Source organism: Halyomorpha halys, unplaced genomic scaffold (assembly GCF_000696795.3).
Source record: "Halyomorpha halys isolate HHAL.00 unplaced genomic scaffold, Hhal_1.1 Scaffold540.1, whole genome shotgun sequence".
Taxonomy (NCBI): Eukaryota; Metazoa; Arthropoda; class Insecta; order Hemiptera; family Pentatomidae; genus Halyomorpha; species Halyomorpha halys.
Genome location: NW_027114507.1, coordinates 146,264 through 163,835, shown reverse-complemented (window position 1 = coordinate 163,835; position 17,572 = coordinate 146,264). Strand labels below are relative to the sequence as shown.

Sequence of the window (17,572 nt, the reverse complement as noted above, 5' to 3'; positions counted from 1 at the left end):
TTTCACACTGATTTGGAGCTATATTTGTCTGCAGGACTCTCAGGTTCAACATAATAATCTAGCTACTTCCTTAGTAGAATTATTAAAAAAATCAAAGTCCCAAAATATATCTCAACATTTAATTTTAAAAAAAATATAACAAATAATTTCGAATGAGTGTTTCAATACTTTATATTTGGTACACATTTACAGGTTACTCATTTCTTTGCTATTGGCAACAGGCATAGGATAACTTAAAGGGCTAGTCGATAGCTGAAGCCTGACGGGGCAGTGGCGGTAGGCAGCGTGGTGGGGCCCACCGCACTGGCAGCAAAAGGGGTCGCTCCTTGGTCGCGGGCAGGTCTCCACTGAGTGGGGCCCTCCGCATCGCACGCACCGGGCCGGCAGGTTGCAATGTGCTGCGATGTGCCAGAAGTTCTGTGTCATGCAAAATATTTGAAAAACCAACATCATAAATAAGCACATCCTTAAATGAGGTATGTGGTCGTAAAACAAGGTAACTGACAAAATGAGAATTCTTAAAATGTTAAAAGTTTGTTAGCTTCAATGTTAAACGTTCGGCCTGCGATAACTTATCGTAAATTAATATGAACATTATCAATTAAAAGTTAAAAATTCTTTTAACAATCTATTGAATCATGTTTAAAGAAACCGATGATGTTAACAACTTCAATTCATAAGAAAAAATAATCAGTTACCATGATTGACAACCGAACTCTAAATGCCTAAAATACTAGTTTAATCAATGTATTGTATTTGTATAAAACTATTCTTCTTGTTATGATATGATGATTTACTTCAGGATGAGGGCAGGGCCCTGTTTCATAATGAAATCCAATAGTATTAGTTCAAACTACAAGTATCGAAACAAACCGTTAATTACACTAATACTTCTTTATTTTCACAATAGGGAGGACTATTAGTGATATTACAGCAGTTAAAAAGTACTAAAGTACAAGTTACTATTGTACAAGTCAGTGTAATTATATTAAGTTAAATCGACAAGACTAATAGTATTAGTTTGTACTTTATTATGAAACAGGACCCAGGTTGGAGAGATTATACTACTGGTCACCTGTTATAGCAAGCTCGATTATAAAGGCCAAGGTTAATTCTGTGTCAGCCCATACAAATCCTTCATTTTCTGAAGTTGTATAAAAAAACGAATCCTGCCAGGATACACTCAGAGTCCACCAAAACCTCTCAAACAGCAGAAAAACAATTTGCCGACCTAAGTTTATAGGATATAAAGTAGGTACCTGACCCTGGTGTGGTGTAGGGGTAAGCAAGATGGCGGTTGAGCGATGGGACTGCTGTGATTGGCTGGCTAGAAAGAAGTAGGGGTTATAAGAGGGGCGGAGTGACTAAAGAAGGGATCCACCAGCCGGAATGGTCCCTCCTCATCCCTTGTTAGCCCCTGGCAATCCAGCTACTCATGTAAAAACCGCCTTCAGCGGACCAACTTTGTAACATCTTATAATGCCGTAAGGCAAATCAAAATAAAATGTATCTAGTGTATATATAATTTTTAGTTTTTTAAGTACTATATATCATTGTATTTGTTTAATAAATAAAAATAAGAGTTAGGAAAAAATAAAATAAAAATAAAGAAGGGATGTGGTTTGATAATCATGTGAAGAAAAAGGGATATGGCCTGTTGGTTAAGGCTAGATTGAAATTAAAGAGGGTGTGGCAAAATGGTCACATAACTGGTTGCGTGCATGGTTTAGGTTAGGTTGAATTAAAAATTCGTTGGCCGCAACGTGACCACTGTTTAAGGTCTGGTCGATTCAAACATCGAAATTCAAATTTCCCGACATGATTTATGTACTCAAACGCTCGCTTTCGATTGATTAAAAAAAAAGTACCAGAAACCTCTGTTTCCATTACTCATCATTACTAAGCCTGAGGTGGATTTTGTTGTAGCTTATATTTTGCAATATGTGAACGACTGAAGTTACATTAAAACTAATCGAAGCCCTCTAAATCAATTACACAGGCAATTGTAGCGTATAAAGATACGTGTGAGATATCCACTACAGAAACTGCGACAAACGAGAGCATTAAAACGCAATATAAATACGAATGAATTAAAACGTTTGTTGACTGAAAAGTATGAAAATCAAAATCATAAGATGTCATAAAGAAAAATTGACAAATACACAACAATATTCCAGTTTTGGTTTCTCCACGAGATCATGTCATAGCTTCTATATATACTGTATACAGCGGGACCTATCCGTTAATTACTTCAGGTATCCCCAGTGTATGTTGAATTTTTTTTTTTTACATTAGTGTGGAAAAGGGTGTTAAAATTGTGAGACTTTTCTGGTTATTATATATTTCTTTTAAGACCAAATAAAACCCCTGAAGGGGGCAATCAAGATAGTAGGTGTTAGTTTAAATAATTATTTATTATATAACACAAGAGCAAATCATGGGGTCTCATATAGTAGGAAATTAGTTGCTTATCTGGTGACTGGGCTGGAAGTCTCACTCCCACGGTTACTTCCGCGTCCAATTGGCGCTTCCCTCGTCCTGGTGTGCGGTGGGCGAGATGGTGAAAACCGTGAATCTTCGCTGGTGTTAGAAAATACGTCTGTCTTGATCAAGCTATTCCTCGGCTGTGGCTAGGAAGTAGGTGCATGCCACGATGGATAATATAAGAGGGCGGTTTCGCAGTCGCGGCGTCTTCGGGGTCTTCCGATGTCCACGGCAAGGGAGGCATCAGAAAATGAGACCCCCGATCCCGACTTTATATAAACTCGAAAAAAGTAGGCGAAAATCGAATTATGCAAATCTAATTAATATAAAGTTATGATAAAAAATATATAAAGTTATGTATACATGTATATAAATAGAAAACGAGTCATGGATGGTGTGATGGAAATACAACAAAATAAAACATTTATTAGAATAAGATTTCGTTAAATCTAGGAATTTCTTTGTGTATTGGTAAGGAAGATGGAAATCAAACCAGTGATGAAGAGAGTACAATGTACTGACAGAGAAATCTATATATAACCACTTCTCTGGGAGGATGGTTGAAGATAATGTTACATGTATGGCGGGCTATTTAACGATTGTAGTCGAATAAGATTCAGAATAAAACAATATTATTTGTGTACAATACCTGACATCTATAACATTGTATCACTGAGTCCGGAGGTAAATCTGTTGGTGGTCTTCGCCATCTCTCGGGAACAGCAGAAAATCTAGTGACGCCGAAGAAATCAAGTCCATTTCTCAACAGTGTATCATAATGCGCGGTATCTGAGACCTGTTTACAAGAAAAATGCAAATGAAGCGCAGATTTAGAAATTTTTGTAGCTTAAAAACAGATAAGCTATTTTAAACTTCAAAAACTTATCGATAGGTTAATGTTATTAACTTGAAGGAAATTATGTCCATTTTGCTTTTTTTTATAACGAGAATTCCCCTCCTTTCAAAAAAATGTATTAACATAATTCTATTCTGGAACATAATCTAAAAGTTAACAACTCTTTTGGTTGAAAGTAAATTCATTTCTCTAGAAATAGTAAATAAATTTTTGCATAGATGCAGCGGATGCGTGACTGTTGAGCAAGAAGTGATTACAATTACATAATATTATAATAGTTACAATTACTTTGACTCGTTTAACTTGTAAGTTTGAATGCGGAATAACAATTAAGGCATTGAAAACCTGAATCAAACGATCCATCTGCCATATTATTTTAAAAATATTTATACTAGTTTCGAAAGTGAATCCTTACTGTTATCACAGGAAAATTGATTGGTTATTACCAAAAGATTAGTTTTATTTATTATGAGGGATTTTTCAGTATAGTAATAGTATTTGATGAATCTCTCCATCAAGTAGTTACTATTACAATTGCTTGTGAATACAAAGCTGTTTCAAATCACAGCCGTCGGTATATAATTTTAATTGAAATTACTTTTGGCAAATTATTCTATGAGCCCACCACAAAATAAATTTCGGTCCTCTCTGGCGAGATTCGATCAGGTGCCACAACTGTCTCGATGTTCTCAAGGCATCGCTTTAACACACTCATAACCATGATAGTCTGTGACACATTGAGATAAGTTATCATATGAAACAGTGAGATTATGTCAAGAGGAGTTATGCCATTAAAATACCTTTTTTTTAATTGAAACTTAATCCTCTTGCAAAGGCGACAAAGATGCTAAGGATCATTTTCCATCATTTTAAGGAAGTTAAGAAGACATAGGAAATCCCTGATTTGTAAGAAAGAAATGGGAGGTATGGTTTGGGGCAGAAGAAAAGAACTGGAAGTATTGAGGATCGTGGAGTTTGATAAAGGCTCTTTGAAAGAATTCATGCTACGGTGTGCGCGATAATGATACTGATCAACCTATACAGCTCTTGTAATGGACTGTTTGACTGTTGTTTTTTTTTGATAAATAAATTATATTTCATATAATAAATTCTTAACATGGACCTGATGGAGCAAATCAACAATGATTTTGATTTCATTTTATAGCGAACTAGGAGAAGTAGAAGTTCTCATGGCTTCTCAGTATAACATTACTGTAGTATAACCGGTGTCACAATGTAGGTATTAGCTTTCATCTATAGTTGAATTACCATAGCCCATAATCCAGGGAAAACCAACATTTTACTAGATCAAGTAAATGGATTTTCATTTTTGGAATTAATGAGCTATTTAAGATTAGTAATAAATCTTATTTTCTGTTAACAGCTTTTTCATACTTCTATTTTAATATTCTGCCTTAAACGTTCTATGCTAAGCGGGAAGATCCCTTGTTTCTCGAGAGTAGCTTTTATTTCCAGAAGAGGTACCGCCCAAGGCACGTCTCTGAGAAGTAATACCTGGAAAAGAGAGTTAAATAACATGAATTGTAGTTCATTTAAAAATAAGTAATTTTAATCTTACTATTTTTTTTTTTTAACATGCAATGTATCGAATAATTCCAAGTTGGGAGGTGTGGGTGTTCTTGAACACTGGGGACCGCAGCTTCTCATGACTTCAAAGATCATATTTTTACTAGTAAACAGGGTTACCTTACATAAATTGTAGGGAAATTTTAAACGGAAGGTAAGAGAAGATAGTATGTTCTCTCGGTAGGATTAATGGAATTAAATAAGTGTCAAGACCTCCTGGAAAGGACCTCAGGGCATGGTCGGGTAGACAAATAAATAATTGAGTTATATTGATTTATTGACTAGACTTTATGGCGAGGTTTTGGAGGGAGGAGCCCTCTTCAGAATTTCTCGCCTCCGTAAGAAGAATCGAAGAGATAAATATCCTCTTATGGTAAAGAGGTGTTTTTAAGTTTTTACTTTGGCTGGAGTTCTGGTGAGAGACGGACTTGAAAACTTCTGGCAAATCCTTTGAGAGGACGAGACTTCCAGAAAAACCGACAATGATGGGACTTCCTTGGCAATTCTGTGTATCTGGGTTATTACTATTATCATTTCAAGCGTGTCACTCATGTCTTTCTTGTTCAATAAAAACTTTGTTTACTTCTGTAGTGTTTGTGCAAATACAGTCCAAAACCATTTTATGTACTATGAATATTTACTTTTAATGGTATTCCATAAATGCAAACTTAATAATTGGTAAACAAACAATAATCTTTAAGAAGAAAAATCCAATTCCAAAAGTCTTGGAATACTAGAGTCATTTAACAAAAAGTAATTAATATAAGTAATTTTGGATAATTATCTTCAATAATTATCCAACGGTATCCTATTGGATAATATTTCAAACATAGCAATTAATCATAGCAAGCAAGTAAAATATGGGTATTTTCACTATCACGGATCTTTTTCCAATAAACGCTCAGAGTACAGGGACAATTGATTAAAAGTTGGTCGTTTTAAATATAAATATTACGTAGATAACTTATACGTAATTAAAATTAATGAGAAAGCTTGTATTTTCCAAACCTGTTTGCTCCTCACATCTTTATTACAAAATTTCGCTAGCTGAACAGATGATCCAAAGGTTCCTTTAAGGGGAGTATTTAGAAGGTCCAATGCATCACTTTCCATACAAAAGGCTGCAAGAAGTCCGCACCATGTTTTCGAAACTCTCCAAGGGCCAATAGGTTTCAGATTTCGGATAACATCTTCTAGTATTCCGACATCAAGGTCCCTTTTGGATTCTAATTTTTCTCGGTTCGGATTAATGTATACTGCGAATCCATACTCTTTTTCAATACCGTCGCCATCCATTTTATGACCTAACATCGAAATTTAGAGGTAAGTTGTATTTAATTCTAATTATGCATTTAATGTTTAAAAATCTAAGGAAATAAATCAAACTAGACAGCAGTAATTAGATCACAGCGAAAGATCTGTGAAAATAGTAAATTATCTTAAATCATATTTTAGTAATAAGGAATGAAGTAACATATTCTAATATGTTACTACTCTTTTTATTTTTGTGTTTAATGGGTTGTCCGAAGTTACTTGCAGAGGTCCAGGCGCATTAGAAACAAAAAAACACCCAGCGATCGATAAAGCAATCTAATAATTTTTTGGGACGGTGTTGAAAATTAATGAAAGACGAATATCAACTTGTTTATTGAGTCGTAAATTTGACAATAAGTGAAACTGCAATTTAGTTGTGTGGTACAGGGAAAATGTGCTTTTTTCAAAAAGAAATAACAGACAAATTGAAAAACTAGAAATACAGATATTAAATACTAGATCCAACAAAATAATACTGACCCAACAATAATGTTCATGAATTATTGATGAATAACATGTTATATAATCATCTTTATTCATTCTTCACAAAAGCTGACTGTGATTATTCGAACGTGGCTACTTGGATTTGAAGATGGCTCGCAGTCCGTTGTCACCTAAATCTTATAAATAACCTCCGGAATTAAATATTTCCCAACTCTTGTTAAGCGGGAAATAAAGAATACTTGTAACGAACAAAAAAACAGGTCACTTTAAAGGAATGGTTGAACGTAATGAATGGCATTAGTACATTCGAAGGTCTCGTATCTACATTATAAGATGGCTTCTTCTCTTCAGGCGCCTCAGAGGATTGTCAGGATGGAAGAGGAAGCAAGGTTAGAAACTAGTGGGTTTGGGTGGTTAGGGAGTTTATCATAGAAGGATTGATTTTTGGTTCGGGTTAGATTGGTTACATATGGAACATTAAGGCCTTTATCAATGATTTTATTTGTGACAAAGTAGAGAGCATTGAGGAATTTGGATTGTAAGGATTGGATACAAGAGGAATTCGAAGGTTTAGTAGAGCCCCAAAGCTCAACACCAAACGTCCAGGCAGACCTTATTACAGTCATGTAGATCAGTCTTTTGTAATAGATTGGAAGTTTAGAGAGCTTATCCAGTAAATGGTGTAGTAGTCGGAATCGACCTATGGTTTCCTTTCTTTTCAGTGTTGTGTGAGGATTTCAAGTTAGTTGTTTATCCAGATGTATTCCAAGGTTTAGGAAATGTGTAATTTGAGGTAAAACAAAGAGATGGCGTGAAAATGTTTAAATTACACAAACGCCTTGGATATAATATAAATTCGAAATAAATTCAACTGAAAGCCAAAGAATAATAGAATACTTTTCCTGGTTAATTGGTTGTTGTTGTTTTTTCCCTAACACGGAATTTATTTTAAACTCCAGGGCAATAAACGACTTTTTACTAGGTCCTTTATCGTATACTCCCAGTATAAACTTTTAACACCCTACACGCTCCAATGAGCTGTAGTTTTAGTATCGGATCTATCTAACGCATTGTTATTACAACCTTCACGCCATAAACGAAGAAATAAAACTATAGTTGTCAGACATATGAAACCCAATAACACTGCATTAGCAGAATTACCCACCTTAGAAGCAATTTGGGGGAGGGAACCTAGGCACAAGATAGCCTAACTAGAACAAAAATAATATTAGGTACTCGTACTATTGCAAGTACCTAAAGGCGGATCTACATGTTGGCCGCTCGCCAGGAATCGTAGACTTGTACAAAGGAACCGTCCGAGCGGCCCATCCACATGTCAGTGTTATTCAGGGAGGCAAGCATGGCGGACGTTGGTGGTTTCAGCCATTGCACTGGGGTTATATTACTTTATAACCAAAAAAATTAATTGATGTTTACCAAAATTATAAAATTTAGATTCGCGACATTATTTGATGTATTATTCTTATCTTACGAAATATTATCAAACTTTATCCGTCTTCCCAAATCAAGGGATCCTTAATATTCATCCCGATCCAAGACTTTTTGTTCATGGAGATGATTTCAGCCCTGGTTGGTTACTTACACACTTGGTCTTCTGTTGGCACTTCATGAGTCTTCGATGGTTCGGTTCTAAATACTGATTAGAGTGTTTACGACGAGTGAAAGGAATTTTGGTATCCTCAGGAGCCCATGTTGAGTTTCGTGAATAGGGTAACATTGGAACCATCCCAAAATACTACACGACTAGATTTGGTTTCATAGTGAGCACTCTGAAACATCCCTTCAGGATTCTGTAAACTACGGAAATATCGCTCAACATCACAAATCAATGGCCAAATTAATTTAAAAGCCAAACTTTATATCCTGACTGAGGCCATAAAAGGTTTATACAACTTCTCTTTTAAGACGAAGTAATTGGGCTTATAAATTATTACTGATTTTACAAAGGCCTTTGTTTAAGTAATATACATAAGATTATTGTTTGGAGGAAACTCTAAACCAGTGGTTCCCAGCCGGGGTTCCTCGAAATAATTTAGGAATGGGTCATTCCAATTCAACTCAAAACAGTTTTGAACCTTACGATATCAGATTTTCTTCAGGTTTTGTTGTGTACGTATCCTAGCTTTTGTTGAAAAGACGAATCTCTTAATTAGCATTAAAAGATAATGTTAGGGTTCCGCCATTTTCCCAATTCGACCAAAAGGGTTAAAGTTTGGGAACCACAGCCTTAGATTGAAGAGAAGGTATTTTAAATATCGGTAACAATCTAGTACTGTTCTCTAATACTTTTTGAGAGATATATTATGATTGGTTAATGACTTCTACGTTACTAATTTATAGTCATCTAGGTGAATAGGTCACTGTCATACTTCATTAAATATATGAGATAATAGTTATTCCAACGTTGTAACCTAGGTATTCATTTTCGGTATCACCCGAAAATCTGACTTTTTATTAAGAAAATCAACCTTAATTTTAATTTTGTATCAATATTGTTTTAGCCTATTTTAAATGTCCCTTCCCTTTCCATAAAGCAGATGCTGGAGTCCTTTCGTTCCCGTAATCCCATATCTCTCTCCAAGCGTTTTGTAGGTATGTTCAGTTATACAAAATAAATCGTCAGTTTCATAGCACCTTCTAACCTTGCGGTGATAACCTTTACCAATACTGCTTCATATAATTAAAATTTTGTGCTTGTTAAAAGTTGATGATCAAAGAGTGATATTAATGCTACCAACAATAATAATAGTTCTAAGCAAGTAGTATTTAAAATTAGTTTTCGTAATTTTTTGATAGTTTACATAAATAATAATACCTAAGTGTTAACATATATAAAACATCATGTAAAGACCACCCAAAACAAGTTCAATTTATTTTTAAATCAATACATTCTCAAAATATAAAAGAAATAATTGAACAACTATCATGTGAACAGTGGTTTAGTACACCATTTGCTGCTATTTATCTAAAGATTATTCATCATGAAATGATAATGAAACATGTAAATAAATCAAAATCTGATAGGGAAATGATTGAACTTACTGAACAAGATTACTTATGGCACCAACTTCCTTTAGAACTTAAAGAATAACCTATTTAATTAAATTTGATACTGATTGAAGTCTGAAAATTTTATTTTAAAGATTATCATAATTCTTTTTTTTTTTCTTTTTCCCGAGTTTCCTTTTGTTATTACATCATGTGAAGCCATGAAACAAACTTAATATAAAACAAGCACCCCACACCATAAACTGACATACTATGTGCAACAACTAAAACTTTAAAAAAGGAAAAATAGTAATAATGAAAAATAAAGCATTGAGCTAATAAGTTATCTCTGGCTAATCAATCCCTATAAATTAATAATAAATAAACAGTTGTTTAACTCACCTTTTGTGACATAAACCTTTTTTAATTTAAAAATGTGAAGAGAAAAACCAAAAATAACTGTGCCTACTCATAATTTTAGTGAATTCCAAAAATAATCATATGGGAAAATTGAGGGTAAACAATCACACTAAAATCATATTTAAATTTTATTGACATCAATATTTAAAAGGAAATTTATATATTATATACTATTTTATTAATTTTTTTTAATACTAAATTTAACTAAAACTTTGTCCACTGATGAAATATACAATCTACACTAATAATATACAATAGCTACTAGATAGTAGAATTTTATGTGTATAAATATTCTACATACATATCATTGATAAGTCAAATTAAAATAGGTGCAGCTACTTAATGTAATTTACAAATACAGCTTTTCTTTTAAAAGCATCCAATACTCTAAACATGCCAATAAAAATAAGTAGATTTTAATAATTTTATTATTAAATAGCAATAATATACAATTTATAAAATTTACACAACTTATGTAAGTTAATTATATACTCAAAAAAACATACAAGAACATTGATCGATTGGACCTACTTCCTACATAAATAGGAAGGGTCAATTCTGTGATATTAAAATTACAATAACATATGATTTTTAATAGAAATCATACTTGCAATATAAAAATTTCTCAAGATTAAGTATTTTTCTTAAATAATTAATTTAAATTTTTGGTAACAGGGCCTTTCTGAAGGAAAGATAAGGCACTAAGATTTGATATAAAAACCAATAAAAGATCAAGCACTGATGGAAGCGTGATGATTGTGAAACTTTTATCGAATCTATAACCAGTAACATAGATCATTTAAATGTGAATAGGAATGTGCTCTTTCAACTGCTCTTTATCTTGGTACATTATTCCACACATATCACAGGTATAGTCGCCTTCAACTATCGGAAAGTCATCGGTGACAATGGTTTGCTCAATGACTTGTTCTACAGGTTCTTCTTCCACCTCTTCCTTGATAGGTTTCTTTCGTAAGACTTGTCGTCTTCTCGTGGGTGTCCTTGGTTTGTTTGCATTAGATGCTTGTTGCTTTCCATGCCAAACAATGTGTTCACTATATTCATCAGGATCGGTAAACATTCCTGATTCACAAAGAACACAGGATATGTTGCCATTAACCATATTAACATGTTTATTGACAACATGGGCTTGTAACTTTTTTGTATCATTTGTTGAAATACTACAGAGAGGACATGCTATTTCATTATGGCAAGCTTGTTGATGTCTTTTCAAAGTTGCAAAATAAGGGAAACTAGAAGGGCAATATTTGCAGAGAAAAGCTCTGTCTACAGTATGTGTCACCTGATGAGCCCTAAGAGCTGCCCTCTGATTAAAAGCTCTAGGACACCGAGAACATTTGAAAGGACGTTCCCCTGTATGTATGCGTTCATGTTTATGTCTTGTAGCTGAATCACCGAAAGCCTTTTCGCACCACCGGCAAGGGTATGGGCGTTCGCCTGTATGACTACGCTGGTGTATGATATATCCATTACGTGAACTGAATGTTTTATCACAGCGTTCACAGTAGAAAAACCTTTTGGGATGTTTGAGGTACTGTTCTCGAACAACAGGAACAAGTTTATCTTCATTTTGTTGCGGAGGCGTTGATTCAGCACATAATCTCCTTTCATGTGTTTCAAGAGATATTTTATCAGGAAAGGGACGATCACAGTACTTGCAGGTAGTTCTGTGAATGGAGAGATGAGAGTCCAGAGACTTTTTACGACGAAAACTCATTCCACAGTGAAGACAAGGATAAGTGTGCGCAAGGTCACCAGCCGTAGATATTGCAACATCACATAGAGTGGCCAAGTCACTTAAATCTCCACTTTCTTTTACTTCTGGTTCTTGAGGTTCAGGGCTACTAACAGACTGCTGCTTAACTCTTATCGAAGAAGTAGCCATGGATTTTACTTGAGTAAGGCTTGGATGTTGCTCTATATGCTCTTCTATGTGACTGCAAAGCTCATCCTTGTTGAAATATACATTATCACAAACTTCACAATTATTTCCAACATGTCTTGAAACATGTGATCTTATGTGTTTCCTCAAAGCTACTTTCTGAGTAAACCCTTGGGAGCAAATAGGGCAAACAAACGGACGAATACCAGAATGTATAACCTGATGTTTAAATAGTGTACCAGAATCTTTGAAAGCTTTGGGACAGTAATTACAAGCATAGGGGCGTTCATTGGTATGCACCCTTTCATGCTGTCTCTGAGCAGTAGATGTATGGAAACGTGATGGACAATATTGGCAAGTATATGGCTTGATACCCGAATGGATTTTTTCATGGGCTTGCAAACTACTGGAGACTAGGAAAGTTTTAGGACAATATTTACATCTAAAAGTTGGCTGAAGCTGGCCATGGGTTCTTTCATGACGCTGTAAAGCCACCTTTTGATTAAAGCCTCGATGACAAATAACACAACTGAAAGGTCGAACAGCTTGATGAATTACTTGATGTTTCATCAGAGTGCTACTGTCAATAAAACGTTTCTGACAAACGCTGCATGAATATGGTCTTTCTCCAGTATGTGTTCTTTGATGTATTATCGAACCCTTCCGAGAAATAAATGTCTTGTCACACTGTGTGCATGTCCATATTCTTTTACCATCTCTTTCTATCATGACATCATCTCCTCGAGCGTGATGGAGTTTCATATGTCTGAAACAAAATTTAAAAAGTAAAATAAATTGAATAAAAAATAATTAATATTTTTGAAATTTTTCACATTAACTCTTAACCTAAATAACAATGCTTGAACTAATGTATAAGATAATTTAATAAAAATATATAATAAATGATATTTAATGGCTTGAAAAAGACTGTGGGTGTTTTTAATTTTTTAAAATCCTAATTTAATTATACTTTATTTGCTCTATCGAGTTAATAGTGTTATTCAGTTGGGTCTACTATTAGATTTTCCTCAGTGAAAATACCCTCGACTGATGACGTTACAAATTTTAAGCTTTATCTTGGAACACATTAAGATGAATTCATGTTTGATATTTCTCAATAAGTGATTTTGGTGTTGGAGAGTGCAACTGAATAACAATAACTTTGTGTTTAGTGAGAGAGAATCCAATACCGATTCTATTGTATCATTATCAAAATGTCATGAATTTTTCATAAACAGCTGTTATTGCAATCTCATGAAGGATATAAAATGTAAGAAACGTGCGGGTAATATTATTTGAACGTACCTAAATAATTAAAAAATAAAATTCTACTTGATTTCATGTAGTAATGAAATAACAGTTTTCAAACTTATTCTGAATAAAAATGAATTATTTAATTGTGTGTGCCTACTATATCTATCTGATTTGACTTGATTGTGGAAGATAATATCATAATTACTTAATATTAATATAGAAACATAAGTAATTAATTTTAGCCTACTTGAACAATTTGTCCTTAAAGTTAAACCTTCTGGCACATTTATAGCACTCATAAACATGAGCTTGTTCTTGTTCTTCTTCTTCAATAACCTCTTGTTTGATAAAGGTATCAGAAGATTCAATAATAACTTCTTCTTGTGCCCATTGATTGGGGTCAAGTGGATCATACCCCTCAGGTAAAATGCTATTTGTTGCTAAAGAAACAACAAAGAAAACAATATTAATTTTTAATTTTTATAAGATATGTGTACATTAAAATACTTAACATAAACACTACATTATATTAAAACCTATCTCACATGATTAATTCATCTATAGAATTATACATGGCTATAAAATTAATATGAAACTACAGAGAGAAACCTAAAATATTTGGAATTGCTTTTCTACATTCTCCTCCAGGATCATAATAAATCGTACTTCAATTAAGAACCGATCTAGAGACACATAACGTAGGATGATAACAAATAGATGACTACTATTATCAAATAAATCATGTTATACATTAAATATCACATTGAGAAGCAAGAGTTAACTAAAGACAAGGCCAAAATTCCTTTCAACGTAACAATCAGGAGAGTTCTATTAGAGGTTGTTGGAGATATTAAAGGGATTGTAGGCAAAGCTACATTTTTTAAATAGATCTTTCATAATCTAAATTTGATTAAAATCTTTAGATAATGTAATATTCCTTCCATAAGAGAAAATTTTCTTTAATTTGTAAACTTTATTCAGAACTAGACTAGGGGAAGTATCATCCTTAAGGATGGTCCCCCATCCCCTCGAGATTTCAACTTACAAATTGACAAAGTATTTTGGAAACAAACAATAGACCCTTTTTATAACAATATTCTATAATGATGTATAACTAACCCAGAGCCCAAAACAGCATCCCTGCAATGAAATTGGCTGAGACTGTAGAAAATTATGTAAAATGCAGCCAAGCAAATTAGAAGTATGTCTAGAAGCAAGCAGAGGTTACATAAGGTTTTAGAAGTTTATATATACTATTATAATTTTTTTTATATATAAAACTTTTTCTTTACCTCTAGTTTTAAAATTATTTCTTTTAACTAGTTTTAAATTAAAAACAGTTTAATTTTTAATGACGTTCAAGAATGATCAATGTACACCACCCATAGTTTCTTTTCACACCATTCCTTCTGGATTTTAAATATGAGAAACATATGCTAAAGGGAGAGCATAGCACAAAATATTTCCAAATAAAAATGCTGCCTGTGTAATCAGTTTTTCTCAACAACTTGCAAATATTAAGAGTTGAGTTGTGACACGAAAGCATTTTGCCGTCGTTGTAGCAAGTTCATTCAAATTCCCTAAATATTAAGGACAGGATTTTTAAAACTGAATTTTTTTAATAAGTTTATAATATCCTATACACCTGAAATGCGTGAATGTTTCTATACAATATTGTTAATTATTTTCATCCAGTCACAGAATTTTCTCAAAATTCCTTCCTTACTTTTTTTGAACTAAAGAAAATAAGATAATCCTGTAACTGACTTTTTTAACCATAATTTATAATTTTTTTTCTCTCCAAAATTAGAATAAAAACCTATAAATGGATAGATCAGTGGAGATTTTCAATTTAATACATATATTACTGGGATATAGAGTTTTTGGATTGTTGTTTTAACATAACATGGGTGATTTAAGTGAAATTACAAAATCTTCATTTTCAACTGATTATTTCTTTTACCAAAAATGGAAGATGAATGTGATTTTTTGTCATACTTTTTCAATTTTGAATCTGAAAACTAATACTACCCATTCATCAAAAGCTAAATAAATATTTAGATTAATCAAACATTTAACTCCTGTACTGCTAAGTGAAAAGAAGGTTTAATTCAGAGATGGTACATATGTCTGTACCATGTGTATAAACACCAGTCATATAAAATGGCAGCAATAATAGACGTCTTGGTCACGAGTCATTAAAATGCAGCTCTTGAGACACATACAGCAATTTGAGGCGAGGGAGAGTGGCTCCTCCATAAAATTAGGAAAGATATAAAATACTGTTGTAATATCTGCCTGATGTATTTTCTTCTTGAATAAAAAAAAGTAATTCTGAATTTTCTACTTTATATAATTTTTATATATGTATATATAGTTGACCGTAAAGATTTAAATATAAGAAGATGGTCAGGGTTGCGGTCAAAAAAAGAACAAATAGTTTAAAACTATTTTGATGTCCGACGCTTTGCCCCACTCTGCAATCATGCAATGCCCCATCAGGGCCAAAAAAAATATTTAAAAAATTCTTTTTTTGTCCGCAAACCCTGACCATCTTCTTATGGCATTTTTTAATGAATCGTGACAAGTCAGTAATAGAAGTTGCCTCCTTGATATTGGCCTAAGGGCCGAAAAATTGGAGAATTGAAATAAATTGAGCTGAGAGTAAAGTGGATCAATTTTAGTTGTGTTATTATTAAAAACTAGTTCTTTAGAGTAGTCTTAATTAAATCTTTTAAGTTTAACATACACAATTTAAACATTGATTAAGAATTCTTCAAGAATCTTTTTTTAAAATAATGCAAAAGGTTTTACTGTAATTTAGAATCTATACTGTAACTTTGTGCCTATTAGCTTTAGAACATTCTCCAGGAAACCAGTAGAGAAAGTAACCCCAATCTATGGTACAATCTTAGCAATATGCACTTAAAAATAAAATAAAAACTTTTTTTGTTTGATGTGTCACTACTAAAGTGGTAATTGGTAACTTTTGCTTATTAAGTTTGCCGAGTACTGGTCTAAATAATTCACAACAAGATCATCTGGAAAACTGTTGAGTCAATATTTGAAGATGCAATCTTCATTCCCATATTATTAATTTTTTATGACTAACATAAATTTTAAAAAGGATAAGATACATCTCATTGTTAAAAATGGCCTAGAACAGAGAAAACTGCACACATGAACTTCTATATTAATTTGGACTAATTTTAGTGGTCCTGTTATTGTTTATTTATAAATAAGAAATGTAGTTTAAGAACCAAACCACCAATGTGTTGTTGGCAGAGTTTGAGTATAGATGGCTTTAGTGCATGTTCACAAGTCTGATAACTCCATACTTATAAGAAGCAGTCTGTTTATATATTTCTTCATTTTTCAAATTTGTTTTATTATTCCTTCATTATTTTTTTTATTTATTTGGTTTAAATAGTTAACCACATTTATCATTAGTCTACTGAAATAAATGGAGCCTCACCTGGCCAATATATCCATAAAGGGAATAGAAACTTGGCTAATAAAGAGGGAAAAAACTTCTGGAAAAGAAGAACATTAAATTGAGTTAAAAATCATTACTAGGAGAAATCCCTGATTCAATGGAGGAAGATTCTTCAGGCAGTGCTATACAAGTCAGTTCAAACATACCATGTTCCAATGATTGTTGTCTATTTACATCAATAAGCATAAGGAGACATTAAAAGATTTCCAACCTTTTAGTCAATATGTAAAAAGGACTTCACAATTAAATTTCTTGAACATGGACTTATTTTTTTTCCCCCTGAGGGCTATGATTAAAAGGAGCCAGAGAAGTTAAATATTAACATCAGACTTATGTACCTAAAAATAAAGCAAAAAATACTCTGGCCATATGCAACCTACTACCAAATATTCCCACAATAGATGTAACTCAGGATTTGAAGGACAAAAATTTAAATGTGGCCAAAGCAACACAGATGAAGGAAAACGAAGGTGAAAATAAATTATTTTTTCTTCCTTTATATTGTAAGATTTAATTGCAATACACCTATCAAGGAGGTTGGAGAAATTAAAAAAGTGAGCGACTGTGGAGTTTCTTCGTACACATATATAAAATAAAACAGGTGTAACACAGTACTTTAATTGCAAATCCTTTTTTCATTTGGAAAAAACAGTCACAGAAAATCTAAATATGTAAAACATCCTGACAGCGCCATCCTCCTAAAGACTGCCCAGCTTCCCCTCCCCAAAAGCTAAATTTATCAATACTAAATGCGATGGTTATCATATGGCCAATTATTAAAGATGCTACATAAATTAAGAATAAA

The 17,572-nt window shown here is 33.0% G+C and overlaps 1 protein-coding gene across 1 annotated transcript in view; it reads right to left on the bottom strand.

Annotated features, from left to right (window-relative positions):
- Positions 1-153: 153 nt before the first annotated feature.
- LOC106684037 (zinc finger protein 271) overlaps positions 154-17,572 on the bottom strand; it is a 21,810-nt gene continuing 4,391 nt past the window's right edge. The window contains exons 2-7 of the mRNA XM_014425869.3: positions 13,519-13,711; positions 10,097-12,783; positions 5,936-6,231; positions 4,736-4,855; positions 3,134-3,280; positions 154-417 (exon numbers count right to left, since the gene is read on the bottom strand). Of these exons, the coding sequence (XP_014281355.1) occupies positions 10,914-12,783; positions 13,519-13,711 (2,063 nt within the window). The 3' untranslated portion in view covers positions 154-417; positions 3,134-3,280; positions 4,736-4,855; positions 5,936-6,231; positions 10,097-10,913. The remainder of the gene's footprint in view (positions 418-3,133; positions 3,281-4,735; positions 4,856-5,935; positions 6,232-10,096; positions 12,784-13,518; positions 13,712-17,572) is intronic.